General features: G+C 41.9%; 11 protein-coding genes and 1 long non-coding RNA gene across 19 annotated transcripts in view; 5 read left to right on the forward strand and 7 right to left on the reverse strand.

The window, feature by feature from the left end:
- Positions 1–22: 22 nt before the first annotated feature.
- LOC117135492 (RIP-like protein) lies at positions 23–1,686 on the reverse strand. 2 transcript variants are annotated; one of them, XM_033295724.1, is made up of 4 exons: positions 1,581–1,686; positions 1,000–1,244; positions 873–938; positions 23–818 (listed from the first exon to the last, which is right to left on the reverse strand). In XM_033295724.1, exons 2-4 carry the CDS (start codon positions 1,120–1,122, stop codon positions 414–416), a joined length of 594 nt encoding a protein of 197 aa, XP_033151615.1. In that variant the 5' UTR covers positions 1,123–1,244; positions 1,581–1,686; the 3' UTR covers positions 23–413. The 2 variants fall into 2 exon arrangements, with proteins under 2 accessions (XP_033151615.1, XP_033151608.1); XM_033295717.1 differs by having other exon boundaries at positions 1,560–1,680.
- Positions 1,687–1,767: 81 nt separating this feature from the next.
- LOC117135483 (60S ribosomal protein L7) lies at positions 1,768–2,869 on the forward strand. Its single transcript, XM_033295705.1, has 3 exons — positions 1,768–1,866; positions 1,948–2,246; positions 2,317–2,869. The coding sequence occupies exons 2-3, from the start codon at positions 1,948–1,950 to the stop codon at positions 2,774–2,776; spliced, it is 759 nt and encodes a 252-aa protein (XP_033151596.1). The 5' UTR covers positions 1,768–1,866; the 3' UTR covers positions 2,777–2,869.
- Positions 2,870–3,233: 364 nt separating this feature from the next.
- On the reverse strand, positions 3,234–5,080 carry LOC117135504 (MAPK regulated corepressor interacting protein 2). The gene is made up of 3 exons (XM_033295738.1): positions 4,940–5,080; positions 4,146–4,425; positions 3,234–3,743 (listed from the first exon to the last, which is right to left on the reverse strand). Exons 1-3 carry the CDS (start codon positions 4,954–4,956, stop codon positions 3,594–3,596), a joined length of 447 nt encoding a protein of 148 aa, XP_033151629.1. The 5' UTR covers positions 4,957–5,080; the 3' UTR covers positions 3,234–3,593.
- Positions 5,081–5,525: 445 nt separating this feature from the next.
- On the reverse strand, positions 5,526–7,729 carry LOC117135474 (sorting nexin-17). Its single transcript, XM_033295693.1, has one exon. It carries the CDS (start codon positions 7,602–7,604, stop codon positions 6,132–6,134), a length of 1,473 nt encoding a protein of 490 aa, XP_033151584.1. The 5' UTR covers positions 7,605–7,729; the 3' UTR covers positions 5,526–6,131.
- A 147-nt stretch (positions 7,730–7,876) lies between these two features.
- On the reverse strand, positions 7,877–10,315 carry LOC117148562 (alpha-N-acetylgalactosaminidase). 2 transcript variants are annotated; one of them, XM_033316020.1, is made up of 6 exons: positions 10,226–10,315; positions 9,410–9,567; positions 9,173–9,347; positions 8,685–9,116; positions 8,259–8,621; positions 7,878–8,202 (listed from the first exon to the last, which is right to left on the reverse strand). In XM_033316020.1, the coding sequence occupies exons 2-6, from the start codon at positions 9,559–9,561 to the stop codon at positions 8,083–8,085; spliced, it is 1,242 nt and encodes a 413-aa protein (XP_033171911.1). In that variant the 5' UTR covers positions 9,562–9,567; positions 10,226–10,315; the 3' UTR covers positions 7,878–8,082. The 2 variants fall into 2 exon arrangements, with proteins under 2 accessions (XP_033171920.1, XP_033171911.1); XM_033316029.1 differs by lacking the exon at positions 10,226–10,315 and having other exon boundaries at positions 7,877–8,202.
- On the forward strand, positions 9,797–10,692 carry LOC117148583. The gene is made up of 2 exons (XR_004459902.1): positions 9,797–10,165; positions 10,253–10,692. It is a non-coding gene; the product is annotated as an uncharacterized LOC117148583 (long non-coding RNA).
- A 4-nt stretch (positions 10,693–10,696) lies between these two features.
- On the reverse strand, positions 10,697–11,459 carry LOC117148574. The gene is made up of 2 exons (XM_033316042.1): positions 10,997–11,459; positions 10,697–10,934 (listed from the first exon to the last, which is right to left on the reverse strand). Exons 1-2 carry the CDS (start codon positions 11,373–11,375, stop codon positions 10,762–10,764), a joined length of 552 nt encoding a protein of 183 aa, XP_033171933.1. The 5' UTR covers positions 11,376–11,459; the 3' UTR covers positions 10,697–10,761.
- A 449-nt stretch (positions 11,460–11,908) lies between these two features.
- On the forward strand, positions 11,909–14,438 carry LOC117148746 (ATP-dependent RNA helicase DHX33). The gene is made up of 5 exons (XM_033316328.1): positions 11,909–12,018; positions 12,125–12,990; positions 13,046–13,121; positions 13,187–13,969; positions 14,029–14,438. The coding sequence occupies exons 2-5, from the start codon at positions 12,149–12,151 to the stop codon at positions 14,410–14,412; spliced, it is 2,085 nt and encodes a 694-aa protein (XP_033172219.1). The 5' UTR covers positions 11,909–12,018; positions 12,125–12,148; the 3' UTR covers positions 14,413–14,438.
- A 151-nt stretch (positions 14,439–14,589) lies between these two features.
- LOC117135897 (NPC intracellular cholesterol transporter 1) lies at positions 14,590–21,642 on the reverse strand. Of its 4 annotated transcripts, none has more exons than XM_033296458.1 (12): positions 21,556–21,642; positions 19,540–19,650; positions 18,996–19,166; positions 18,780–18,936; positions 18,647–18,723; positions 18,365–18,583; positions 18,107–18,299; positions 17,564–17,883; positions 17,207–17,497; positions 15,755–17,147; positions 14,824–15,690; positions 14,590–14,756 (listed from the first exon to the last, which is right to left on the reverse strand). In XM_033296458.1, the coding sequence occupies exons 2-12, from the start codon at positions 19,630–19,632 to the stop codon at positions 14,674–14,676; spliced, it is 3,864 nt and encodes a 1,287-aa protein (XP_033152349.1). In that variant the 5' UTR covers positions 19,633–19,650; positions 21,556–21,642; the 3' UTR covers positions 14,590–14,673. The 4 variants fall into 4 exon arrangements, with proteins under 4 accessions (XP_033152349.1, XP_033152367.1, XP_033152339.1 ...); XM_033296476.1 differs by having other exon boundaries at positions 18,119–18,299; positions 21,414–21,618; XM_033296448.1 differs by having other exon boundaries at positions 21,414–21,618.
- A 415-nt stretch (positions 21,643–22,057) lies between these two features.
- Positions 22,058–23,223, forward strand: LOC117135917 (proteasome subunit alpha type-1). The gene is made up of 3 exons (XM_033296488.1): positions 22,058–22,156; positions 22,225–22,860; positions 22,919–23,223. Exons 1-3 carry the CDS (start codon positions 22,154–22,156, stop codon positions 23,123–23,125), a joined length of 846 nt encoding a protein of 281 aa, XP_033152379.1. The 5' UTR covers positions 22,058–22,153; the 3' UTR covers positions 23,126–23,223.
- Positions 23,224–23,422: 199 nt separating this feature from the next.
- Positions 23,423–25,215, forward strand: LOC117146678 (mitochondrial chaperone BCS1). Of its 2 annotated transcripts, none has more exons than XM_033313046.1 (2): positions 23,423–23,469; positions 23,914–25,215. In XM_033313046.1, exon 2 carries the CDS (start codon positions 23,919–23,921, stop codon positions 25,212–25,214), a length of 1,296 nt encoding a protein of 431 aa, XP_033168937.1. In that variant the 5' UTR covers positions 23,423–23,469; positions 23,914–23,918; the 3' UTR covers position 25,215. The 2 variants fall into 2 exon arrangements, with proteins under 2 accessions (XP_033168937.1, XP_033168946.1); XM_033313055.1 differs by lacking the exon at positions 23,423–23,469 and adding an exon at positions 23,502–23,833.
- Positions 25,216–25,316: 101 nt separating this feature from the next.
- LOC117146689 (LIM domain transcription factor LMO4.2) overlaps positions 25,317–26,919 on the reverse strand; it is a 2,270-nt gene continuing 667 nt past the window's right edge. Inside the window, exons 2-6 of one of the 2 annotated variants that reach the window (XM_033313067.1) lie at positions 26,678–26,770; positions 26,308–26,615; positions 26,068–26,221; positions 25,737–25,928; positions 25,317–25,666 (exon numbers count right to left, since the gene is read on the reverse strand). In XM_033313067.1, coding sequence (XP_033168958.1) covers positions 25,534–25,666; positions 25,737–25,928; positions 26,068–26,221; positions 26,308–26,554 — 726 coding nt within the window. In that variant the 5' untranslated portion in view covers positions 26,555–26,615; positions 26,678–26,770 and the 3' untranslated portion in view covers positions 25,317–25,533. The remainder of the gene's footprint in view (positions 25,667–25,736; positions 25,929–26,067; positions 26,222–26,307; positions 26,616–26,677; positions 26,771–26,919) is intronic. The other variant, XM_033313077.1, reaches the window with a different exon arrangement.

Genomic DNA, 26,919 nt, shown 5'->3' on the forward strand with positions numbered 1-26,919 from the left:
ACCGAAGAAAACGTTTAATATTCCTAAATCAAACTTAGTCTAGAATGTCAAATTAGAAGAATAGTTTTGTTTGAATTTTTGTAAGAGCCTAGAGTACATTTTATAAATCTGTAATTCCTAAGATTTTAATCTGTTCTGCAATTATAACAATATGCTTAAAGATCTCATTTCTAGCCATAACTCATAGCATTCTTTGGATTTAGATTAATTAGGGAGGAATATCATCTATCACTGTTTTAACAATTTAATATCAATATAGTGCCTTCGGATTTAAAAAATCTTCTGTGCAGATCTCTGGTTTTCCAAACTGGTAAGACTGAAGTTTAACTTATGTAACTTATCTTATTATAACTAATAAACTCCTTTAAACTAGCTAGCAGCAGTCAGCGGTGGAAACCAGCTCCATGGACGACCTAGACGGAGGAGAAGTAGTCGCAGCTGCCGCACATGTCGTATAGGTGTCCCGAGGCGGGTTCGATGAAGAATCGCAGTGCCTGAGTGCACTGAAGTTCGTGGCTGGCGATTTGTTGTTGCAGCAGTATCTGCAGCTGTTCCATGTTCGCAGAGTGCTCGAAGCGGATGCCACACTCGCAGATGAAGGCACCTTTGTGATGGCGTAGGTTTTTCATCTGACAAACTGGGCATAGAACCTCCTTTTGCTGCTCATCGGGCTCTACGTAGAGCGTTTCCAGATTCTTTTCGCCCAGGGCATACCACTCGTTGACATCGGAGAGTAGCTCCTCCAGGATCAGCTCCTCCAGCTCCACATCCTTCTCCAGCTCACTGAGTTCTAGGCGCAGGATTTCCCTGAGTTCGGACTGAAGAAATGGGTGGTTATTGATGGGTTTACTATAAAGATTTGTATGCCTTACCAGTTGGATTTCTCGTTGGGCATCCGTGCATCTATTGCGCGTTTCTATGATGCGCTTGCGGTATTTCTAAAGGGTATATTAATGTATTAGTATATTGGCACTTTAAGGGGTACATTGTTGTCTTTACCTCTCGCAGCATTTCGCGAAGTCTCGGCATTTTGTTGCCCAGCCGCTGTCTTTTGGCCACATCTTGAGCATGCCGCTTTTGCTCCACAGAGGTGCGATAAACCGGGCTTTGAGTGGAGTTCATATTGGTTAATTTGTACAAGTAGTTATTTTCGTTGTTTTTAATCTTTTTTTTAACTATATAAGTCAGTGTCGTCAATAAGGCAACGTTCCAATTTTATAGCGCTGTTGGTGTGTATTAGTGATCTAAAATGTATAAATAATTAAGTGAAAGATAAGATTCTTCCATTCCCTAAGCACAATTACTTAAAACACAAATTAGAACATAATATTGGCATGCCGGCTGGTGAAACATCTAAACAACCATACTTAAAACAAAACAAGCTGCATAAAGCTAATAATAAATAAATGGTACTTTGCTTCAAAAAACAAAATGTATTAAATTAACTGAATATCACTAAAATGAAACCAGGAAATCTTGAAAAGCAACTTGATCATTGAATATGCGTATATCTACAGCTCTCACCACGCAATTTATGAACTAGGATAAGTCTAACTAACCTTAAAAGTTTGTTTAACTACCTTAACTTGTGATTTGCAATCGAGAATTGTTGGAATAACACCTTTATTGCTGAAATAAGAAAAATCCGCGCAATCTGCTGTTGCTGTGCTAGTGCTGGCACTTCTTCGATAGCACACTCCGCGGCCAGTGTGACCGTTTGGCCGATAGCGCGCGTGTCACGTGTGCACGCATTTTGCAGCACTGAAAGCAGGGTTGCACCGATTTGACAGCCCGAAGTTGGCGTATAGCACGTTTCCGGTCTTTCTTTCCCTTTCTTTTACCAGCGTGTGCAGTGACTAGTAAAAGGTTAGTGCGATATTTTCAATAAAAATACCATCCAAAGTGTGAGGAAACCGCTCAAATGACATTGTTTTGTGCCGCCCACAGATGCCTGCTCCGGTCGTCAAGAAGCCAGCAGCGAAAAAGCTGCCCGCCGTGCCGGAATCGAAGCTGAAGTTCAGCAAGAAACAAATCTCCAAGCGAGTGGCCGAGTCGAAACGTCGCCTGAAGAAGGCCGCCGTGATTGCCCTGCGCAAGAAGGAGAACCTGGTGCGCGCCGAGAAGTACCAGAATGAGTACATCAAGGCGGAGCAGCGCGAGATCAAGCTGCGTCGCTTGGCCAAGAAGCGCAACCAGTTCTACGTGCCCGCCGAAGCCAAGTTGGCCTTTGTCGTCCGTATCCGCGGGTGAGTCCACTATTGCTCCTCCATTCACAAGCCACTCCAATTCATGTCCAATCCCATTAACCGCCAACAGTATCAACAAGGTGGCTCCCAAGGTCCGCAAGGTTCTGCAGCTGTTCCGTCTGAGGCAGATCAACAACGGTGTGTTCATCAAGCTGAACAAGGCCACCATCAACATGCTGCGCATCGCCGAGCCCTACATCACCTGGGGCTACCCCAATCTGAAGTCCGTGCGGGAGCTGATCTACAAGCGTGGATTCGTGAAGCACAGCCGCCAGCGCGTGCCCATCACCGATAACTTCGTGATCGAGCGGAAGCTGCGTCAGGCGCACAGCATTCAGTGCGTCGAGGATCTCGTCCATGAGATCTTCACCGTGGGGCCCAACTTCAAGTACGCCTCCAACTTCCTGTGGCCCTTCAAGCTAAACACCCCCACCGGCGGCTGGCGCAAGAAGGCCAACCATTATGTCAACGGTGGTGACTTTGGCAACCGCGAGGACCAGATCAACCGTCTGCTGCGCAAGATGGTCTAAGGACACCTTTTGATTTATGTGCTGAAACGACAACTGCAGCGGTTCGATGTAAACAGTGAGAGAAATAAAAGTTACTTTTATAAACACACGAAATGCCGTTCAGTACAAAAACGCAGTGTTTTCGCTTCGATCCGCTGATTTCGACTTTGCGACTTAAATTGGAAAATATCAGTGAAGAGAGCACCTTTTTAAGGAACTTTTAGGAGCGTTTAGTTGTACAAATAGTTTCATAACAAATTTAAAAGTAGTTATTTTCTTCTATTTTGAAGTTATATTTTTCCTTTTAAAAAAATTCGCTACTTTAGAAGTCTTAGAAGATTAACCCCGCGTTCAATATTATTTTTTGGTTTGCTAATTGTTTATAGTCTATGTTTAGCAATATTTAAAAATATTAAGACAGATTGTATGCACTGCCTTTTGCTTTTGTAGACCCATTATTTAAAATGAAAACACAGGATTCTTGTTAATTTGTCTACGCTCTAGATTGTTTATTGTTGTTCTGGTCAAGTTTTAAGCGCGCTTAGTGCACAACACTTAAATGCAGATAGCAAGCTAGATTCAGGGTGCCAGGGATAAAAGTCGTTTGCCAATGTACACTTTATTGAATCATGGTTTGCCTTTCAGCTGGCAGTGGATTTAAATCGTTATTTTTACACACACAAGAGTCCAAAGCAGTTCGCAAACATAAATTGTAGATTCCAATAGCATGGAAATTAGTCAATAATCGGGGGGAAGCTGGCACCCTTTTAAATGTATAATTTAATTAATCGTTACCACATGAAGCACATGCCGTTGTCCGCTGTTAAGATTCCCGCTTCTACTGGTGTCCACCGGCCTGCGTGGTGGTCACATGGATGTTCTGCACCAGGCGCTGGCCCCAGTACTCCTCCAAATCGAATGGCTTGAAGTTCTTCAGCTGATTGTCGGATTCGTTGCAGTATAGCACAGGTGGGCCCTGATCATAGACCTGGAGAGAGAGCATAGCATGAAGAGCAACCGACAATTTGGACCGGGGACCGCGAAGCTCATTGATTTAAAAGATACCTAACGTAGTTTTCATAAGAAACCTTCTAAGATTTCAGAAAGTATTAGTAGAATAGCAATTTCTATTGACCTACGCACTCCATACTTCTTATACTTTAAGACACTTTTCAACTATTTCTAAAAAAGGTCTTGTTGCCTAAAAGGCATAAAATGATCCTGCAATCGAAATTGGAATTATGCACTATCTTTTCCTATTCTTCTAAAGAAAAGATGGGACTGCAAAGTCTGAATAACGAGCAAGTGTTCACGGTCCCTGCTGTCCGCGTGCGAAAAGCGAAGCTGGGTGACAAAGGGGCGGCCTTTTGGATCCAAGTAAGCTGCTCACCTTGTTCCATGCCTCCCGGATGTACCGGATGAGCTCGTCGTGCTGCGAGATTGGCAGGCTCTGTGGTTGCTGTTGTTGTTGCTGCTGCTGTCCGGCGGCGGAGGCGTAGAGCGGATTGCTGTTGTTGTGGCCACCGACGGACGGAGAGTTTCCGGCACTGTGGTTATTGTATCCCGGCGAATTGGACGCCCCCGCCGCCGAATTGTTGTTGTGGTGGTGATGGTAGCTGTGCGGCGCACCGTGCCCGCTGTTCTGCCGCCTAATGTTGTACGGATAGCGTCTAAAGCGTAAATAATAATATATTTAGTTATTAAACTTTTTATCATTAACTTCATGAAAGCAGAGCAAACTCCTTTATTGAAAGCTGCACGGCATTTGTTGTGCTGATATTTTAAGCAAAATGAACTACTTCAAGCATTAATTTAGTTTAAGTTTTACAAATTAACCAATTTACACTTAAATATGAATCCCAAAAACTGTCTTTTAAAATTGCTGATTTATTAAGATCATATGGTCTCTATCTATGCTGATTAGTTCCTACTAATCAAAGTAATTAGGTTAGAAATGCTTTTTGCCAAAATATTTTTAATATTTAATTTGCAGTTTCACATATAATACAATGGCAGTAACGGTTAATCGGTTGGAAGATCGCACATACATACAGACATGCCATGTATATACCCGTGGATGTGCGTATGTGTGTAAACACAGTCTTTTGTCGCTTGACGCACACAGGTTAATTTCGAGCGAAAGTAATGATTTTGGGTGCGTGCACAGCTCTCCAAATACTTTACCCATTATTGCGATCCATGTTGTCAGGTGCTTGTGTAAAATTAATCTCCCCAAGTTGTGTTGTTTATCGCCGAAAATTTATTTATATTCCGTACAAATCTTTTCTCTTCAGTCGCAGTGTGACCGCGTCTGAACGGTCCACCTATACCAGGAAATTATACCAAAATAATGGTTTCTTGGCGCCCACCGGCTCGAATACCCCTAACTCCATCTAAGCCGAGCTTATTTTAGTTAATAAATTCAAAAAATATAAAAGAAAAGAAAGAAATAACATTTAATATACAATTAAATGTTATCTGGCTTGATTATATTCTCCAGATATTCTATAGTTATAAAAGTAAATTATCATCAGATTTTTAAACTATAGTCATTTCATTAATTATCCTCTTCTTTTTATGATTTAAACGTTACTAATGCGATATAAATATATTACTCCGCAATAATAACATTTAAATGCAACTTTTGTATTTCCCTTTCACTATTAACAATTATATTTAAAAATGATCTAGCTTGAATTCAATGACGTGCTGAAATGACATCATTTTATTACCCTTAAAGCGCCTAAAAAGATATTTGCTAAAAAGGCAGTTCGAAACATTTTTGTCATTTATTTGGAAGTGAGTCAACAGATAAGGGAATGTACATTCATATTTCATTGTTTAGTTTTTTTTTTTGCGGGAAATATCCGGTTGGACTCGTTCCGGATGCCATAGTCATCAGTACATTTATTTTTGTAAAATGCATAACATATTTTCAACTATCTCTAAAGTAAAGAAAGTTCCACGTACATATATTACAATACAAGAAATGATAAAAGAGATAAAAGTATCCGTCGAGCATCCATTTACAGATCATTTACAATAGTTCAACACGTAGATCTAAGTAATGATGGTAAAACGTGCCATTCATCTTGAGCATTCAATTCTTTACAACACATTTTGGCGCCTTCATTCAATTAAACTTATGCTGCGCAAATCCCACTTAGTTCGGGCTTCGTAACACTTGCAAGTAGCAGATAGATTAAAGTCTTTCCTATTACACACATATATAAAATCTTCAACCTTAGTCGAATGAGTTAAGCTGCTTCTGCATCCGCAAATGCAATGGGTTTCTAAATAGTTTGGCGCGCCTTTTCCTTTTCGGAAAAAGGACTCGATTTTTGGCAACTCACGGCAAGCATTCCCTTTGGCACACTCATAGATCATCATCGCCGATGCCCTCGAACGCACCGTTGGCCACACGAGCTCCATTGTCCACCACGTCGTTGCGGAAGAATACGGCTCCGAAGGTACGCGAAGTGGTCAGCCTGGGCTTGGATCTGGGCGCAGAATCCTCGGACAGAAACCTAACTGGCGGCGTTGTGGGCGCAGTGGACGTAGAACACGAAGAGGATGCCCATGTCGACGTGGAACAGGTGGAGCTGGGCGTTGATGAGGACGACGTGACTGCGTTCTGCTCCTGCTCCTCGTCGCTATTCTGATCTTTTCCGCTGCCAGTGCCTCGCTGTAAGAGCTCGTCGACCATGGCCTGCAGGCACACGGACATCAGCATGGCCTGCTCACTGTTAATGGTGATCCAGCGCAGTGTCTGCTTGCCAATTAGATACTCAAAGGCCAGCTGAAGGTGCGTGGGTTCCAGCCGCGATTCCAGCGTATTGTGAGTGACGCTGACACGCCAAGAGCGCATCCTGGTCACCCGGAACTTCGTCTCGTAGATCTTGACGCCACGTGCCGTGCGCAGGGCCAACTCCTTGTTGCCAATGCTGATTAGCGCCATTGTGTCCGGTTCCGGATAGTCCACCTGCGCCTCATCGAACTGCAGGCAGCCGTAGGAGGGCAGCTGACGCACCAGGTCCATGTACTCACGCGCTCTGCCCTGCATCTGCAGGCTGTTCAGTTGGCGACCCTCGCCGGGCGTACAGATGACCACCCACTCGCGGTTCACGTCCGCAACGGTCTGGTTGTAGAGCAAATTCAACGCCACCTTGCTCCCGGTCAGCTTGGCATCTCTACTCGAGTCCCAGTAGCAGGTACGCAGCAGCAGCTCGCAGGGCTGTACATGTAGTCGCGTTATATACGGCGACTCGAAGTCCATGAGGCGTCGCACCAGGTGCAGTTCGCCAGATTTCCTCTGGCGCCGCACTAGGAACAGACAGAAGAAGCGCACCAGCTCGTCGGGCAGCTGGAGCTCCCGGCAGACGCTCTTGAGCAGTGCACTGGCGTTCTGCTGCACTGAGCAATTGACCAGGATGCGTTCGCCCGCGGGATTCGTATAGACCTGCACCTCCAGCTGCTGTTCCTCGCAATCGGTGGCGACCTGGCCCTCGGCCAGTGCCGTGTCCAGTTGGGCGCGCTGCAGGTACTGCTGCAAGTGGGCGGATCGGGCTAGACGGTTGTCCTGGCCCACCGCCTGCAGGTACTGCTCCAGGGAGCTGCGACGCGCCTCCAGTTGGCCATTGGTGAGCGGCAGGAGGCGTTTGGGTGGAAAGGGCGGCAGGGGGACGCCCACACAGTGCCTGCGCAGCTGGTCGTTCAGCGAGTGCAGCTGTTTGTAGCGCAGGACGCAGTGGTGGATGCCGTTGATGTGTATGTTGTAGGCCGTGTAGGTGGGCGAGGAGCCCAGCTCCTGGGTGTCCGGTATGGAAAAGTGCATCCTGCTGCTGTGCATCGGCGCCCGGCCAGCGGATCACACATGCATTGTGAAGCGGCTCCTCTGCTAAGCGCAGCAATTGCTCTCAATTCAATTAATTCGTAGCTTCAATTGTTCACTTTTCGCACAGCTGTGTGACCGTATGCGCATGGTCGCAAAATAACATGCGCGTCGAAAATACCAAAAAAGAGCCGTTTCAAATAAAAAGATCGTTAAAAATGTTTAAATTTTTAATTTAAATAATTATAATAGATATAATAAGCTCATTTAGTTTTATTACTTTTATTAGATATATATGTAAACCTAAACATTGGTTTGTAGAGGCACAGAAATAATATGCATTATAAATTGTGTGAGTATTTAATGTTGAACCTACACACTAGAGAATATTGTTTTAAATTGTCAGTCGCTAACGCAGGAAGGGTTGAATTCAAGTTTATGGTCAAATTAGTATCAAATAATATTATCATAGGCGATCTCAACTAACAAATTGCATTTACAAGTCAACTGGGTACTGAACTTCTCCTTTTAGCATAACCACGCCCGAAGGATTTACCTTCACTTTGATTTTGGTGTTGGGATATAAAACTCCATAGTCAACATTTTCGTAAAGGTCCTAGTATGATAGATATGATAAAAAATCAAGAATATCAGGACTATTGATATATTTACCTCCACTCTGTAGCCAGAAAAGTTAATCAGGCCCAGTTCTTTCAAAGTAACCGAGATATCCGATGGAGTTCCATCAGTTCTTCTGTTCACAAAGGCGATTGCGTAGGAGTAAAAGTTTTGATAGAGCGGTCCAATCGGTCTTGACCAGATCTCAATGCCCTTGTGCTTATAAATCCTTCTTCCTTGTATTCCAAGCGGATCCTGATCCACGGCGATTATCTTTCGATTCTGTAGAATATGCTTAAACTGCGGACGAATCGTTCTCAAATCAACCGACATCAAAAGTGGAGCGGCCAAAATGGACCAAATTGCGAATTGGGTTTTAGCTTGCTCGTAACTCAGTCCAAAGTTTCCGATAATCAACTGCAATTGGATTGGGGAAAGATATAAATATAGTATTTTTAGCTAAAAACTATAAATGCCCACCATATCTGGATCGTTCCAATGACCAGGACCTGCGTTGGGCGCAATTACGTCCTGATTGTTGCCATAATAATCGATTATATTCTCTACGGATGCCCAGGAGTCCTGGATGTCGTCATAGTTTCTCCACAGGTTGCAGTGCGTCTGGATAGCCGAGTAGTTTGGCTGTATTCCCGCATAAATCTGATACACAGGCCAGCTGCAGGAATACACCATCGATTTGCCCGTGCTGTTCAGAAGTCTGCCGAAAGTGGAGTAGCCATGATCCATGTCGTAGGGCAGGGCATAGCAACCATCTAGCTTCACGTAGTCCACATTCCAGTCCGCGAATTGAAGGGCATCCTTCTCCTCATAGCCAATAATGCCCGGATATCCGGCGCAGGTGTAGTTGCCGTAGTCCTCGTAAATTCCAAACTTAAGGCCTCTCGAGTGAATCTTCAATGGCAAATTGAACATAAGCATAATCGCTATCGATTAAATTCTATACTCACATAATCAGATAAGGCTTTAATGCCATTGGGAAAACGTTTGCGATCAGCTACCAGTTTTCCATCGTGACTGCGATGTTTTTCCAACCAGCAATCGTCGATATTTATGTATTCATAGCCAACAGATGCATAGCCATCCGCCACGACAATATCAGTCATGGTTTGGAATAGTTGTTCACTGTAAATACCAATTTAATGGTTTCAGTTAACTAAGTTAATATTTGCAAACTTGAGGCTTACCTAATGCAATTATCTGGATCGTTCACGCAGTCCGTGTTGCATCGAAATCTCTCCCAGGAAAGCCAACCCATTGGAGGAGTTTTGGCGAGCCCATTGTCGAGGCATTTACACAAGGTGCTACTCAGTAATATGATCCAAACAGTAGCTAACATAGTTTTCTAAAAGAAAATAGATGGGAAATTAAATGGGTTCTGGCAAAAATGTTTTAATATAAGTGATTAAGTCGGTTTGGTGCAGCTTGTAAATAGTAACTTAAGAAACATAAATATATTATATACACATTCATATAATCTTTCATAGTCTAGTTTTTATATTGGATCTTTGGGTTCGATGTTGAAATTAAAGACATCTAAACAGTCTGGCAACGCCACACTGTAAGCCTGGTTTGCAGGTTCGTTGAACAATGGGCAAAAAATAAAGAGCGAAAAAAAAGAGAAAAAGGTCATTTTCAGTAGAAGAGCAGGTTTAAGACTTAGACTCTGTATGTGGAACGGAATGGTTCTCGGTCTATTGTGCTCGAGGTATAATGACAACAAAAGGAGCTCAGCTTGATAACAATGGAGCTGTATATTAATTAATTCACGACCTGGTGTTAGAAAAAATTACCAACAAACGTTAATCTTCAAAGCGAGGAAGCTGCTTTCAATTAATAACTAAAATATAACACTTAAACAGTTAATTATGGAGTTTGGATCATTTAAATTAATGTACATTTACACACTGTCTGGCAAATTTGACTTGTTGTGAATTTCATACGTACGTACACTTAAAAGAAAAAAATAAACTAGTTTGTGCACAGAAATGTGTGGTACATACCAATGATTTCTATTTGTATATTTGCAGCGCAATTAAGTAATAGCGTTTTTCGCATTGGAGCCGGTTTCTCGTAGCCAATCGCAGCTTATGTGAGCTGCAGCTTAAATCCTTCAGTATTTAATTAAGCTAAATTAAAAAGTTTATTTAACTCCGATTGGTTGTTAAACCAATATTTAATGTGAACTTCAGTTTTAAACGCTTCAATGCCATTTTAGCCACTTAGATGGAACTCCAAAAGTAAATATTATGTGGCGGTGGCAAATGGAGACATTAAGAACTAAAGCACATAAATACGTATGCAAATGTATATATATACACAAAACAACATAAAAAACCAGTTTTTTTTATGAGAGTAAAGTGCTTTTAGTACTTGAGTTGCGAGGGTTGAAGTTGTATATGTGATAAAGTGCTCATTTATTGCGCTACTGCCTTTAAAACAATGCATTAAATACGAAATAAACAAAAAAGATATCAGATTTGCTTAAATTTTATTAAAACTTATTTACTATATATCTGGAAATGTTATGGTTATTTGGCTAGTAACCGTCGATGAGCTTAGCTATGTTTTTGTCTCTAATGAACTGGCATTTCTGTTCGAATTGCTGTAACGATTCCTCCATCCTAAAGAACTCCGAATTAATCATTTTATTGTTTTTACGGATCTGATTAAGGAATATATCCATGGGGGAAGTGTCTTCTTCTGAGAGTACTGCAAAATAAATATAATATTATATTATATTATATTAACAATATATGGTAAATTATACAAACCTTCCTGATTTTGCTGCACGATAGCTGGTGTTCCACTTGAAATGGTGGATAGATTGGAACGTCCAATTTTCTCGCCACTTTCTACGAACTGAGCGATGGCGTTGCGGAATTTCTCGGGTATCAGAAATAGTCGATCAACATTTCCCTTTTTGTAACACAGATAGGCGCTCTTCATTTGAAACCATTTTCTGCGGATTTGAGTGGGCGACTTATTTGGAAAACCCCTTTTTTTCATCTGATTGGCGATTTGGATGAAGGTGTACTGGGTGGTGCTGGTGGACAGGGCTCCCTGGCAGTTGTTCACCTCCTTAATCAGGTCGAGCATGCACTCTATTTCGGCGGAGACCCAAAAGTTACGTTTCAGTTTCTCGGACTTCATGGTTTTGACAATATTTCTGAAAACAAATGTTTTTTAATCGCAAGTTTGTTGTTCTACGTGAATAGTGTGACCGGATCAAGAGAACTTTAAAATATCCGAAACGATAGAACATAAACGAAATTCGTCGCTAAAAAGCTAAAAAATTTGAAAAACCAAAATTTTGTATTTAATGAATTTACATATGTTAAGTAAGTATAAGTAAGTATAACTTTTTAATGCAAATTAATTCAATTTCCATAGCGTATTCTTTCCGTATTTTAAAGAAAATAAAAAAGGGAACTGGTTAAATTATAAATATTTGAGTTTCGAAGGAAATGTTGAAAAGTTTCGCGATTTTTAAAATATATTTTTTGAATGATTCGCCCTTGCTAAGCATATTTTGCTTTGGTAAACGATGCAGAAAAGTAAAAAATTTCTCAAATAAGAATAATCAAATTAATCGTGTAGGATAACATTAAAATTAATAAAATATTTTATAAAATAAACAAAAGACTTTAGTATATACTTAAACATACCATTTTCGCTGACGCTGGCAACCCTGCTGTATTTCGCACGCCTGTTGCTTCCCTTCTTTCGTCTGAAACTTTTATAAAATATTCTCCGGGCTGGAGAACAAAAACCCTTAGAAAAATAGGTGGCACAGGTAGGCGCATATGACTACAAAATAATTTTATATAAAAAAATATATCGATGTATTAATCGAAGACAAAACCTTGACTTAAATGTGCTTGTTGACTTTTCTTCCAAAGAAACGTGCTGCGAAAGTGTAAATAATGGACTCCAAATACTTTGCAACCAGCAGAAACAATGCTGGAGGTCCATCGCCTGTGAAGTTCTCCTTCAAGCGGACGTACGAGGCCATGGTGAACAGTGCCATACTGGAGAAGAAACCCCATGTGGCCCAAGTCAAGCAGACAATAGCTCCCATTCTGCTGACCAGCAAAAGGACCTCCATTGAACAGCAGCAAAAATCACTGCCCGTCTTCAATTGCCGCCAGCGAATCCTCAAGGAACTGGAAGTGAACGACACCGTGCTGATCATGAGCGAGACGGGCTCGGGCAAGACCACACAGATACCGCAGTTCCTGCTGCTGGCTGGTTACGCCAAGAACGGCATGATCGGAATCACCCAGCCGCGCAGAGTGGCGGCCATAACAGTGGCACGTCGCGTGGCCCAGGAGTTGAACGGAAGTATTGGCGACACGGTGGGCTATACGGTGCGTTTCGAGGATGCCACCTCAAGGGCCACAAAGATTCGATTCCTTACCGACGGCGTTTTGCTGCGAGAGTCCATTAAGGATCGACTACTGCTCAAATATTCTGTGATTATTCTGGACGAGGCTCACGAGCGAACCGTGAACGCAGACCTTCTATTCGGGATAGTCAAGGATGCTCAGAAGGAGAGGCGTAAGCAAAAGTTGGGCAACCTAAAGGTAGTGGTTACGTCTGCCACGATGGATATCGATCACTTCGGAAATTACTTCAATTGCAAGGGCATGTACCTTGAGGGCAGAACGTATCCGGTCCGTGTGATGCATACCAAGGAGGAACACGAAGATTACGTCCACACCGTGCTCGTTACCCTCTTTCACATACACCGCACCACGCCAAAAAAGTAGGTCTGATGATATATATTTACACTTACTGATTTATATGTACATTTATTACAGCCACGACGTGTTGATATTCCTAACCGGGCAAGAGGAAATCGAGTCATTGGCCCAACAAATACGCCAGCTTGCCAAGGTGAGTCCATCGTCGTACAGCCCACAGATTGCACATCATTAAAAATAAGTTGCTCGCTATTTTAGATTGACACGACTGGAACAACAGATCTCCGCGTATTCACGTTGTACGCTCAGCTATCGCAGGGCAAGCAATTGGAGTGTTTTGTGCCGACACCGGCCAACGTACGCAAAGTAATCTTGGCCACAAACATAGCAGAAACGTCGATCACCATACCGGGCATCCGTTGTGTGATTGACTGTGGCTTTGTGAAGGAGAAATCGTTCAATACCGCCGACGGACTGGATGTCTTGAAGTCAGTTCGGATATCCAAGGCGCAAGCCTGGCAGAGAGCTGGTCGAGCAGGCCGAGATGCGGATGGAACCTGCTACAGGGCGTACACAAAAGCTGAAATGGACTCCTTTGCAGATGCAACTCAGCCAGAAATCCTGAGAACGAACCCAACGTCAATGGTGCTGCAGCTCCTCGCCCTGGACATCGATTGCAACAATTTCGACTTCCTAGACCCGCCACTTGAAGATGGACTGCGCAGTGCGTATAAGAGTCTCGATGCCCTGGGGGCTATTAAGACTGGAGATGTCTCATACATTACACCGCTGGGTCGGCAAATGGTGCAGTATCCCTTGGATCCCAAGTACTCAAAGCTGCTGCTAACAGCTTCATCGTTCGGCTGCATGGAGGAGATTCTGAGCCTGGTGTCCGTTCTCTCAAGCGATCACGTCTTCGTCTCGAATAGCGACAAGAACGAAATGGCTGCACTAGCTCACGCCAAGTTTCAGTCCAAGCATGGTGACCATTTGACGCTGCTGAATGTGTTTAATGCTTTCTTGAAAAGCGAAAAGCCAAAGGTTGGTGTTTCGTCTAGCTTCTCCATTATCATTACTTTACATTTTTTGATTTGTTTTAGATGTGGTGTCATGACAACTATTTAAATTTGCGTAGCCTAACCTATGCCCGAAATGTTCGTCGGCAATTGCGGGAAATAAGCGAGCACTTGCATTTGGCTCTAAATAGCTCGGATGACATTGAAATGTTGAAGAAATGCATATTAAATGGATTCTTTGAAAATATTGCCGTTCTGCAACGCGATGGCTTCTACATAACCGCTTCCGGCAACATCAGGTCCAAAATCCATCCGTCGAGCGTTCTGCACGGGAAGTACAAGCCGAGCTACATACTCTTCACCGAAATTGTGCAGACGGAGCAAACGTTTCTTCGCCAAGTCACGGAAATATCCATCGAATGGATCAAGGAGGTTGTGCCGTTTGTTAAAAACATACCAACAAGATGAAATAAAGTACAAATCTGTTTAAAGAATGTTCTGATATTTTTTGGTTTTCTTTTAGATAGATAAGGAAATTAAATTAGAACACATGAAACGCTTAATATTTCTTTGGTATTCGAGTCTTTTTTATTTTGGTTGCGAAAAAATAACAATAAGTTTAACAAAAAATATACAAGACGCGACTTTCATTTGTTATTATTTATTACCTTAACCAGTTAACATTTAAAATATTTTTTGAGATTATTACAATACAACTATGGGATTGATTTATAGTATTCCCGCTAGAGCTGTCTCGGGCTCAGCAGCCGCCTGGCTATGATACCTTAATCTAGCATTACTTACAGGAGCCCCTGAAAGAAAAAAGCGAAGGATTATTAAGTTATATGTTATGTTATCAGGAGCTATCTTTCCACTCACCAATATAACTTAATAGAACGGGCAGAAAGATCAACCCGTGCGCCGCCCCAATTACTACGATTCCCAAGTACATGCGGAAATAAAACACCTGGAATATCTGACTTTTGGCAAAGGCTAACACTAGTATGCCAGCAAATTTGGTCAAAGTGATACCCGAGAATATGGAGCTGCCCATTTTGGAAAGGCTATCTGCAGCTCGATCAATTTGACTCACTGATTTCGATGTGGCGAAGCTGTGCACCAAGTGCGAACAGAATTCCACGGATATGCCGACGGCCATGACGAGATTCACCAACGAAACAGCATTCAACGAAATGTTCCAATAATACATAAGGCCACCTAAATTAACAACAATCATAGTTATCGTGATGACAACAACTAATGCGGAATGTACGTCGAAGCCCATCAAAACAAATGTAACAACGAATATGGAAAGAACTGAAATACCCATGCTCTGCAGCGTATCTGACCACATGGTCAGATATTGTTCGTAAAACACATAGAATACTGAATAGGGAAAAACTTCGACCGTGAGGGCCGATGCCATAGGAACTCCATTGGACATAAGTCTGCCCTGCAACATTTGCGTAATATTCGCGGATATCTTTCTAGCCGACTCTAGGGCTAGAAAATAGTCGGCCGAGGACTTAAGTATGGTGTGGTAGGCCATAAAATACGACGTCTCAATGTTCAGTCTTTCATGGCTGTTGGAATACCGAACAGCTCCGCCATAGGCAGCATGACCAGCCTTGGCGCAAGTGTCATCCGGATTGTCCTTGAGGAAAAATGGCAAATACTTAACGAACTCCTTTTCCTCCGGCCTAAGTAGCGAATTCTTAGTGATATTACACCTCAAACAGGAAGTATCTGAAATATGAACGAAATTATTAGATATTTTCGATGCTTAACTGTGGATTAGATCAAGACTCACCCTGATGTGGACAAAAGTCGCCGGTATCCCTTCTATATCTGCAACAGGATGATGCTGCTGCCGCCCAATCGAAGTAATCATCGATCCAACTGGATGCTGGACGCGCGATATACGTTTGATTCGAGTGCCTACTGGCCAAGTAGATCTGCGTGAGTACGCTGTCATCGTTGCAATATTGACCTGCACACACCAAATTCTGATCCGAACTATTCGTATAGGCTAGATCGCCCTTCAGCACAAAGTACACTGGTGGACCAATGTTTAGATTCTCGTTCAACGATTGGAAATAGTGCAAGACGAAACTATCCTGCGGCATAGCCAACTCTTGGTCCAGCCCAATGTCGATTCTTGGCGCAATGGCAATGCTGAAGCACAGCCAGGCAAAAAAGATGACCATCACACTGGCGCGCACAATTTTCTTCATCAGGAATGGGACGTAAACACTACTGAAAAATTTGTACAAGAGTCCCTCATTACTAGTTATACTATCCGGCTTCTTGCCCTTGATGAAACAACAAATGTCCATTCGATTCTCCTCCCGGCGCTTCGTATCCAACGTAAATAGGCTAACGAAACAGGTTATTTGCAATAGAAAGTCAATGATTAGGGCTACGCCAGCGTATAGGGCAAAAGCCCTTACGGCCGGCATATCAGAAAGGCCACCGAGAAAGAAGCAAAAGCTTTCACTCAACGAAGTGAGCAGCATACTGGGTCCAACCTTGCCGAGTATTCGACCAACTTGCTGCTCAAGCGTTTCATTGGGTTTGCGTTGATCGCGCTGATGCGTTTGGACGAGGATAAAAATGTTATCCACTCCGACAGCTAATACTAAAAAGGGTATAACCTCGACAATGATCAGGGTGGCCGGCAAACCAATGTAGCCGAAAACGCCAACGGAGGACACTACGGAGGCCAAAACGATGATGACACCGCCTATGCCAAGCGTTATCTTGCTGTCGATAAATACTCGCTTGAACTCCTTCACATGGCCCAGCGAAATCGCAATGTACATGAACATGATTAGGTAGGACACCAAAATGGTCAGCACATCCGACTGGGACTCCCTGTTGAGCTCGTCTTCTATCGATCTCTCCGACGTGAAGGCTATGTCCATGTGCTGCGACATATTGTTCTTCGTATAGTTGGTCATAAACTCCACGAACTTCTTCTCCCACGTTAAGGCATTTTCCAAATCGGTTTTGTTGTGATGATTCTTGACCAGGAATGTCAGAATGATCGCATTGGCCAACTCGAATTTCGTGCTGCCAGTCAGTTGGTCTCCAGGTGGCAGGAATCCTCCAAGTGCTATGGCTGGATCTACGGGACCGCCATAGGGAGCTAGGCATAAATAGGGATTGCTAATGCAATCGTATAAGGCATCCAAATAGGTAACCTATGAACAAAACCGAATTCGAACTCGATAGCAAATCAATTGAAGTATATTTGACTTACATTGAATCCATTGTCCTCATCGTGGTCATCCAATCTTTCTCGATCATCGCCAAAGTATCCCCAAATCGATTGGACAACGCACTTGGACACATCGATTTTACTGCCATCATCCGACAAAGGCGCATAGCATATATCCTTCAGCTGTGTGCCATTTGCGTTAATTTCCTTGATGCCCTCCTGCAGATCCAATACTTTGCTGAGAAAATCTCTGTCGAAGACGGGACCAAAGGTGTAGGGGCCGTTCGAGGTGTTGTGCACAATCTGTGGCAAGTTCACAGCTTTGATGATTATCTACAAGATAGATAAAGAATATGATTATGTAAGAAAACCTTAAATATCTTAATCTTAAAAGCTTACCTGTTCCAGCCTATAGAATGGCGAAAACTTCGTATCGAAAAACTCTCTCTCCAGTCTGGATTTTGAGTTCGGCGAGGCCCAAAGTTTAACCGGATCCGTTGTGATTTCTATAAAGTTGATGCCATAACCCAGTATAACAACCAGGGATGCTCCGGCAATTAAAGTCAAGCCAGGATTGCTGGCAAAGTAAGTGCCCCATTTGGTGAAGAATGTTTCCAGGAAGGTTTCGGTGTGGGCGCCAAGTTTTTCAAAGTACGAATCGTTCTCGCTGTAGGGCATTTCATCGGAAACATCATTGCCATCCACTTGAAAGTTGTCATCTGAAATGGGGAAATTTATTATATTTAAAACTAAGATGAATGAATGACTATTCTCGATTGAAGTAATTATGCGAAAAGTATATTGTATTACTCAACTCTTATGAGTTACGGATTCACACAGCTTGTATACAAAACATTCAAATATGAAACTAGTGATTTGCAATCGAGAAAGTAAGATATGGCTTTGAAATAGTGCCAAAATATTTAACTGCGTAGAACTCACCCATGGACGAACCTTGTGTAAACAGAAACGATCCCATAAGGAATACTAAGACTCCCACCAAGAAGACAGCGGCCATGATGACGAAATAGGCGTCGAGTCCAACAATTTTGAAGGGCTCTGGACGGGGCGGTTCCGGCGGTCCCTGGGGACAGGACAGGTCGCAGTCCGAGCAGGAGCACGCAGGTAGTTTGCTCTACAAACAATTTGTATATTTAGCACAAAATGAATTGAATTTCCAATAAGGATAGTAGTACTTACGCTAACTGCTTGATTGCAAGGAACGGTCGTTACATTGAGGGGCGTAAAGTTATTGCTATTTGATTTGGGCTCATGCTGAATATAGGTAATTTGAAAAGGAACATATGGATTGGTGGCATCGCCCATAAAGTTGAACCATTTCGTAGGATTGCAGCGAGATGCTGAGTAAGCGCCGCACATTAAATCAAAAGCTAATTGACCCGTTTGCGGTACAGAAACCTATTTTAAACAGACGATAAATATTTTTGATTAATTTATAATGAATATTGAATAAAAAAGTACCTGAGAGCACGATTTGTAAGTCTTGTTGATGTATTCCGTTGATATATGCAAGTCAACAGAACTTATGTACTCATCACCTGAAATTCGGAATATATAATTATTCACTAATTAACTAGCTTTTAATAATGGTTACCTTTCTTATTTTTCTGCGTGGCCACCACATGCATGAACTCAGCCTGCTTTGGTGAGCAGGTGAATTGGCAGATGTGCCGCACCAAGTTCTCCATGCAGGATGGGCATCGATCCAAGATATTTCCGGCCAGCTCCACATTCTTATTTAGAAGCTCCACCTGCAAAGGCATTTGTTTAACAATTATGACGCCTGGGCAAAGTTAAGGCTACTCATTACCTGATTCTTGTCGCAGCAAAATTTGTTTTCGCTGTTCTCCAGCAGAAATCCACAGCGTTTCTTCAGCAGCTCCAGTCCGTCAGCGGCCATTTCCTTCGCTGTTCCATTGTACGGACAGTTTTGACTGTGCGAATACTCATTGGTGTTGCATACGCCATACCAAACGCAGTCCTTAAAAAGTGGAAAAGTAAGTTAATAACATTAAAGAGCAGAAATATGGAAAGTAAGCTAAGCTAAGTTAAAGTCTAGTTTTCAGCTATCTTTTTGCTGACCCCAAATAGCTTTTTCAAATTTAAATATTACTTCCTAAACTAAGTACGTCATCTCCGCCACCCAGAGCTATAAAAATATATATATTTTCTAATTGCCTTGCATCTGTTTTGGCTCATTCACGCGTTTTTCAGTATTTGTTGAGGTGAAACAACAGCTTTTCCCATACAATTTACCAGTTAATTTTCAGAACTGATTTTACGACGACTAATCTGCGCGATTATAAACCCAGCATGCTTAATATTCCCAATGATAAAAACCAAATGTTAGTTACCTGTTTCGATGATTGAATTAGCGTAAAGAGCACAGCAGCGATGAGGATGTGTACTCCAAATGGAGATGTCCTGAGCGGGGATCTTGGACTCATTCTATCACAATCGCATATCTGTAAAGAGCGTTTTTTGGTTAAAGTGTGCACCTGACTTACTATTATGTATGATATTCGAAGTAAGAGTCTCGGTTTTCTATACGATTTTCGACTAAGAACTGAATCAAATGTAATCCGAGCCTGGCATATTTAACGTTTTCGCTTACATAAATAAACTACTGTTCATGCAAATGTACATTTGTGCCAGATGAAACCGTTTTCCAACGAATTAAATAAACATTTATTCTAGCAAACAAAGTATATGTACATACAACGAAGTGAGTTTCGGAACACTTGCAACTCGGAATTGCGATTTCTGGCAAATAATGCGATAAGCAGTAATCCTTATAATAGAACTGCCTCCTAAGGAAACAATAGCAATAAAACTGATTCATTGCCACGCTTCAATATCCATTCAGTTTCAGTCAATAAATATTGCTGAATAATGTAATTAAATACTCGATATTATAATGTAATCAAACAGTGCACATTATATGGTTGGGTGGTTTCGAATTTCGGATAATCCCTCCACCCATTAAAACATATTCCGATAAGAAAACCAAATATACCAAAATAAAAGATTGCGTTTTTTTCGAATTTGTTTAACTTTTATTGCCAAAATGTTTTGTATTTACAAAGAAAAATGTTAGTAAAATTTTCAAAAATACCAGGGGTTTTGTTAGGCATGATTATGAATTAATAAAATTATTAACAAAAATATTATATATAATATATAAGAACGAAATTTTGACAAATCGATTGTTAAACTTTTAATAAAATAATATTTATAAATTTTTATAACTTTATGTAATAAAAGACTAACTAGAATGTGTATTAAAATAAATTTAAAATGAATCTAAGCAATTGTATTCGCATTTAAATGATTTTACTATCTTGAATACTGAAAATATTCTGAAAAATGCATGATAAAAAGAGTTGAAGTAGTTTTCGAAATCTAACACCTATGATTGTGTGCTAATTGACACCAAATGTGTTTTAAGACTCGGACAGAATGGAATATCCAAAAAACTCGTGGTCCATTAAGAGCAGTTCAAGAATTGTGACCCAATGGTCAATAAAGAGTGAATCACGAGCATTGAGACCATTTGATACCGATTAGCTAGGTTAACAAGGTAACTGGGCATGGAGCTACATACATAAGTGGGGTTTGGTCTTTGACATTGATACGTTAAATTTCGCGCTAAAACGCATTGTCGTTAACTGGCTTTCGTTATATGTATCTACAATACTAAACAGCTACTGAGAAAGTGATGATGCAACTAGTTGTCTGGTTTTATGGAGGGGTAAATTCCATTATGCTCGCTTGCTACGTATGATGCACAACTTCTTGGGAAATCGACACAACCGCTTCGATTGCCTTTTTTCCCTTCGCCACATGCAAATTTGGCTGGTCAGTCGCATTTGGTGAATGGCATCGGGAATGGGATATTATCAGCGGATTGAAATATTCTGTGCGGGTCCATTCGCGATGTTTTATTTATATATTTATTTTGCGCTATTCGGATATGTAGCTAAGCGGATGTCACGGAATAAAGCAATCTTGTAGCAAAGATATGGGAATAACGGACTGCGAACAGTAGCCGCAATGAAGGGCACGCAATATAGTATACTATGCTATCACTTCCACAGAAATCGTTAATTGTAAACATTAGCAATGCGCCGAACCAATAAATTGTTTTCTTTGTTCGTGCACATACGTATATAGGGATATTATGAGGTGTACATATGTATGTAGCGATGTGTGTGTGCAATGAAGTCACCTTAGTTAATTCCTTCAGTTAATTAAATTACACGGCTTTATGATTAAGGTGCGCACGAAAATCTCTCCTTCTACTAATCTTAACAATGCAATTTTGATGCTAACACTTTCGAGTGGAGGTATATATATAGGCGAGCATATACCCTCGACAAACAATCCGATTACGGAGCTACAAAACCTCGGTCCCAAAACAGGAGAGAGTGAAAACTAACTGAAGTATACAATTAAAACGTAAACACTCCCACTGACAGCTTATCAGATTTAATGACAAGACAATCGATTGTAGTCGATATGCAGTGATTCCGAATGCAAGTTGGGAACAAGCGAATGGAACAAGAAATTCATTGAATTATTTAAGTATGCAGTTAATCATCTAAATTAAACTAAATATAACTTAATTGTTATTTAAAACCCGATTAGCTGTTATAGTTTAAAATTGTATTACTCACATGGTATGCTGTAATTGTTAAAGCCAGGTATAATGTGGTGCTGGAATTAATTTAATTACAATTAATAAGGTGCTAATACAAGTGTATTGATTATAATTAATAACGTTATCCGCTTAAATTAGTAGGCATATCCTACAATGTTCTATTTCATCGTTCCAAAAATGATAGCATGCCCGAATCCCTTATCGATACCCGATACACCGTTTGTTTGTGTCTCCCGGCGTGCCATAACTAACTATCGGGCATTTCTACTTGTCATCATTGAAGCTCAGCGGCTTGCATTTCAAAAGTCATGGTAAAGTGTTTTTTGCGAATAATGGTGTGCTAACTGCATTTGTTACAAACTCACCGCTTTGCTTTCAGTTTCGCAACCAGTATGATAGCGATGTTACTGTGTGGAGTCCGCAGGGACGACTCCACCAGGTGGAGTACGCAATGGAGGCCGTGAAACTTGGCACCGCAACCGTGGGCCTGAAAAACAAAGATTATGCTGTACTTGTCGCCCTCTGCAAGCCGACATCGGAGCTATCGGACACCCAGCGCAAGATCATCCCAATCGATGATCACCTGGGCATTTCCATTGCTGGTCTCACGGCTGATGCCCGCGTCCTTAGCCGGTACTTGCGCTCCGAGTGCCTGAACTACAAGCACTCGTACGATTCAACCTATCCAGTCTCGCGTCTGATCACTAACCTGGGCAACAAGATGCAGACCACCACTCAGCGCTACGATCGCCGTCCGTATGGAGTGGGCCTTTTGGTCGCCGGCTACGATGAGAGGGGTCCGCACATCTATCAGGTCACGCCATCGGCGACCTTTTTCAATTGCAAGGCCAATTCGATTGGATCGCGTTCACAGAGCGCACGCACCTATCTGGAGAGGAATTTGAACAAGTTCTTGGACTGCTCCAAAGATGAAATCATCCGTCACGGAATTCGGGCTATACTCGGTACCCTGCCCACGGATGAGCATCAAGGCAAAGATAATGCCGGACAGTTCGTAAGTTCATTGCACATTTGCCGTCGCGAATAGTTAGTAAATTGTGTTTTTCTTGCAGGACATCACTGTGGCCATCGTCGGCAAAGACCAGCCATTCAAAATGTACTCTGTTAAAGAAAGCGCCAAGTACGTGGCTCTTGCAAAACTGAATGACACTGATACGCCCAGGAACGACGACGACGATGACCGCCCATCTCCCCCAGAGGAACCAACAGCCGGACCACGCGACCCAGAAGTCCTGGTTGCAACCGAGCAGCGTCCTTAGACATTTATAGGGCTATGAAAGCATCTTAACCATTAAAAATGTAAGATTCAAGGATACAATAAAATTGTTCATGCATTTGCATAGATCCTAAAACGGAACAAAGTGCTCGTTGCATTTTGATAAGTATTTATTGGGTTGGTAAGCTGTAATATACTCGATGAATTGAATACAAAGTATCAATACTATGGGTAAAATTTTTTATTTTAATTTTAAACTTCACTTGTTATTTATTTATAGTATTTATTAAATATTGGTTCTTGGGTATAATTTTTCCCAACTTATTTGCGTTTTACCGATTTCACAGTTCGGTCACACTGTTGGCTTAAAAATATTTATCAATGCCGGTATTGAAACATTTCTACTATAAAACAATGTTGATTGCTTTTAGTGAATGACAAGTTATCCTCTAAAATGTTTTTATGACAAATAAAATGTGCCACTTCAGCGGCAACTTGAATATTTATTTGGGCACACCTAAATTACAATTAATTACATAACGAAAGTGATACCAAGTGGTTTATTAAAATAAAAAATTACATGGTTTTCTCATGAGAAAATAAAATGAGTGCTGCCTTTAGTGCAGCGCACGTAAATAGTATTTGTTAGACTTCAGTTTTATTTGTTTAAAAATTTGCTTCACAAAGATGTACCATTGTTTACATTAGGATTTCTTGTTTTGGATGATAGAACCTCACAATTGAGCAACAGGTGTTGTTTTATTGGGTTTTCTTGCCCAAACAGATAAAACACTTTAACTAAACCTTGATCCTTGTTCTCGGTGATTGCAGGCAAGATGACTTTGCCCGATCTTGTAGCTGGACTTTCGTCCAATCCCTACTTCGGGGCCGGTTTTGGACTCTTTGGTGTGGGCGCCGCTGCTGCCATATTGCGCAAGGGCCTCCAGGGCGGAGTGATACTGTTCCGGCGGCACTGCATGATTACCCTGGAGGTGCCGTGTCGGGACAAATCCTATCAGTGGCTGCTAAAATGGATTACGATCAGAGGAGCGCGCAAAACGCAACACTTGAGCGTGGAGACGAACTTTGTGCAGAACGACAATGGCACGATCAAAACCAGCTATGACTTCATACCCAGCATAGGCAAGCATCTGTTCCAGTACAAGGGCAATTGGATTCAGGTGGAGCGGACCAGGGAACAACAGACATTGGACCTTCACATGGGTGTTCCTTGGGAGACAGTGACGCTTACAGCGTTTGGTAACAATAAGGGTATATATTTCGATATCCTCGAAGAGGCTAGGCAGCTGGCCCTGGAGGCCACAGAGGGCAAAACCGTGCTGTACACAGCGATGGGTGCGGAATGGAGACCCTTTGGGCATCCGCGCAGAAGGCGTCCCACTGGATCGGTGGTCCTGGATCGCGGAACTTCGCAGCGAATCATTGCCGACTGTCAGGACTTCATTAAGAGCTCTCTGTGGTACACGCAACGTGGAATCCCCTACCGAAGAGGCTACCTCTTGTACGGGCCACCTGGTTGCGGCAAGTCCAGCTTCATAACCGCCCTGGCGGGCGAACTGGAGTACAGTGTCTGCCTGCTAAACCTGTCCGAAAGAGGCCTCACCGATGATCGACTCAATCATCTCCTGAATGTTGCGCCAGAACAGAGTATCATTCTGCTGGAGGACATCGACGCAGCATTCCTCTCGCGTGAAGCTACTCCGCAGCAGAAATCCGCCTTCGACGGCCTCAACAGGATAACGTTCAGTGGACTCCTAAATTGCTTGGACGGTGTGGGCTCCACGGAGGCCAGAATTGTCTTCATGACCACAAACTACATTGACCGGCTGGATCCCGCCTTAGTTCGTCCTGGTAGAATCGATTTAAAGGAATACATTGGCTATTGTACGCAATATCAGTTGGAGGAGATGTTCAAGAACTTCTTCGCCAGCAGTGACACCACAAAAGCCGAGGAGTTCGGAAAACGGGTGAATTCCTTTGGACGCTCAGCAAGTCCGGCGCAAATTCAAGGCTTTTTCATGAAGCACAAACTGTCCTCGCCGCAAACTGTTATTGATTCTTGTGAAGATATCTGGGAAAATGTTTTAGATCATAATAAAAAGATTAATTGAATGGTTGTGAATTTTGTTTACTTGAAGCTCTTTCAGACAAGACTGTTGTCCCTTTTGGGTCTTAATCAATTAAAACATCTTTCAATTTTACTGTCATCGATATTAGTTTATGTCATTGTTTTCGAATTTATTTCATTTTTCAATGATTTAAGATTATCCATTCGTTTTTATGCATAGTTGCACATGTGTAATTCCCAATCGAACTCACCTAAATGAAGGTCTGGTTTTATATTATGATTTAATTACATTTTTATAGGTAATTTAAAAATATGAACTATGTTCTAAAATATATGTATATTTTATGTGACATTAAGTTTGATTAGTCCTTTGATCTTCTGGGCCTACCGACCTTTCCTTTCCTTTGTCCAAGCGTTCCATTCGAGTTGGCGGGGCCCTTAAGTAATTTGTGCCAATCTTGCTCACACACCAAGCTAGCTCCTAACATAGTATACCTGCAAAAAACAAGCAATTCCATTTCAAATTGTCTTTTCATTGCGAACTGCAGTGTGTTGTTATGCATACCTATCACCAGGACGCAGACTGGATCCACACTTAGCACAACTAAAGCACCTTAGATGAAATACGCAATTAATTATTTGTTTTTGTTGATTTTGTAAATCGATATTATTTATTCCAGTAAGTGCTTTCGCTACCAGTTCACTTGGCGGTATAGTTTCTCCGCAGCCAGAACAAACTCCGGAGCACCCGAACATGCTGCAAAAGAAATATGAACTTGAACACAAGGAACATAATCTAAAGAGTATCCAAATGGTTGACGCCATTAAGTAGGCAACATGTTTTCAAGGAAGCAAGCTTGCAGTAGCTGAAATCTTCTTTTCAGTCGAATGCGTACCTGGAATAGTCCTTTTTGCAAAGAATCAGGCCTCGCCTCGTAAAACAGCTGGAACCCACTTCTGCTAGCATAGCTCCACAGCAGTGACATTTAAGGCAGCCATTGTGCCAGTATCTGTCCAAAGCGTATAAAAGATATCTATCACTTATTTTATCTGCAAGCGAAACAGAGAGAACGTGAGTAAGTTAAGTTATTGTAGCTCACAGATGGATAGAAAGGCAATCGATTCAAGGAACTTACCTCCACAACCACCACACACTTTAATAAGGGAGTTGGAATGAATTAACTGCTGATTATTGAAATCGTTTGAAGATTCGTCCATGAACGATAGCTGAGACGATGAGATATTCGAGTTGGTCTCCACAATGTCCTTTGTGTGGTTTGAGTTTCTATAGTCAATTACTATGGGGGCGAAGTTCTCAGGACTAGATGAGTCTTGGTGATGTGCCGCTAGTATATCTCTGTATGAATGGAACGTTGCATTCATTGCAAATAATGTTGATGACTTAAGTCGTAGAAGGCATATGGGTCCTGTTTATGGTTTAAACCTGAAAGATACAGAAGCATGTATTGATAGAGAGAAATCTGTTAAATATATTAATAAAATCACCTTTCAAAATGTGCAAAAATGAAGCCTAGTCGTGGAACTCCATAATTGCCGTGTTTCTACCATAAACTCAACGCATAAACCACATATAAATATCTAAAATAGGTTTAAAATATTAAATTATTTTTTAAGGAGCCTTGGGGCTTACAGATAATGAGAAAGTATATATGCACCTCTTTTATTACAATTATTCACCCATTTTGAAAAAAAAATCCAAACCATCCAGAATTTTCACAAGAACTTAA

The sequence above is a fragment of the Drosophila mauritiana genome, chromosome 2L (genome assembly GCF_004382145.1).
Source record: "Drosophila mauritiana strain mau12 chromosome 2L, ASM438214v1, whole genome shotgun sequence".
Taxonomy (NCBI): domain Eukaryota; kingdom Metazoa; phylum Arthropoda; class Insecta; order Diptera; family Drosophilidae; genus Drosophila; species Drosophila mauritiana.

Bases quoted from the DNA above. Each gene is read 5' to 3' on its own strand.
- LOC117135492 (XM_033295724.1), bottom strand. From the start codon at position 1,122: ATGAACTCCACTCAAAGCCCGGTTTATCGCACCTCTGTGGAGCAAAAG. The intron at 939-999 runs GTAAAGACAACA...TATACCCTTTAG, and splicing joins TTCGCGAAATGCTGCGAGAG to AAATACCGCAAGCGCATCAT. The intron at 819-872 runs GTAAGGCATACA...CCATTTCTTCAG, and splicing joins CCCAACGAGAAATCCAACTG to TCCGAACTCAGGGAAATCCT.
- LOC117135483 (XM_033295705.1), top strand. From the start codon at position 1,948: ATGCCTGCTCCGGTCGTCAAGAAGCCAGCAGCGAAAAAGCTGCCCGCC. The intron at 2,247-2,316 runs GTGAGTCCACTA...AACCGCCAACAG, and splicing joins TTTGTCGTCCGTATCCGCGG to TATCAACAAGGTGGCTCCCA.
- LOC117135504 (XM_033295738.1), bottom strand. The intron at 3,744-4,145 runs GTGAGCAGCTTA...CTCTCTCTCCAG, and splicing joins TCCGGGAGGCATGGAACAAG to GTCTATGATCAGGGCCCACC.
- LOC117135474 (XM_033295693.1), bottom strand. From the start codon at position 7,604: ATGCACAGCAGCAGGATGCACTTTTCCATACCGGACACCCAGGAGCTG.
- LOC117148562 (XM_033316029.1), bottom strand. From the start codon at position 9,561: ATGTTAGCTACTGTTTGGATCATATTACTGAGTAGCACCTTGTGTAAA. The intron at 9,348-9,409 runs GTAAGCCTCAAG...TGGTATTTACAG, and splicing joins GATCCAGATAATTGCATTAG to TGAACAACTATTCCAAACCA. The intron at 8,203-8,258 runs GTAAATATATCA...CTATCATACTAG, and splicing joins TTTCTGGCTACAGAGTGGAG to GACCTTTACGAAAATGTTGA.
- LOC117148574 (XM_033316042.1), bottom strand. From the start codon at position 11,375: ATGAAGTCCGAGAAACTGAAACGTAACTTTTGGGTCTCCGCCGAAATA. The intron at 10,935-10,996 runs GTTTGTATAATT...TTTATTTTGCAG, and splicing joins CGTGCAGCAAAATCAGGAAG to TACTCTCAGAAGAAGACACT.
- LOC117148746 (XM_033316328.1), top strand. From the start codon at position 12,149: ATGGACTCCAAATACTTTGCAACCAGCAGAAACAATGCTGGAGGTCCA. The intron at 12,991-13,045 runs GTAGGTCTGATG...CATTTATTACAG, and splicing joins CACCGCACCACGCCAAAAAA to CCACGACGTGTTGATATTCC. The intron at 13,122-13,186 runs GTGAGTCCATCG...TCGCTATTTTAG, and splicing joins AAATACGCCAGCTTGCCAAG to ATTGACACGACTGGAACAAC.
- LOC117135897 (XM_033296458.1), bottom strand. From the start codon at position 19,632: ATGAGTCCAAGATCCCCGCTCAGGACATCTCCATTTGGAGTACACATC. The intron at 17,498-17,563 runs GTAAGCTTTTAA...TCTATCTTGTAG, and splicing joins CATTCTATAGGCTGGAACAG to ATAATCATCAAAGCTGTGAA. The intron at 14,757-14,823 runs GTGAGTGGAAAG...TTTTTCTTTCAG, and splicing joins CGTTCTATTAAGTTATATTG to GGGCTCCTGTAAGTAATGCT.
- LOC117135917 (XM_033296488.1), top strand. The intron at 22,861-22,918 runs GTAAGTTCATTG...TTTTTCTTGCAG, and splicing joins AAGATAATGCCGGACAGTTC to GACATCACTGTGGCCATCGT.
- LOC117146678 (XM_033313046.1), top strand. From the start codon at position 23,919: ATGACTTTGCCCGATCTTGTAGCTGGACTTTCGTCCAATCCCTACTTC.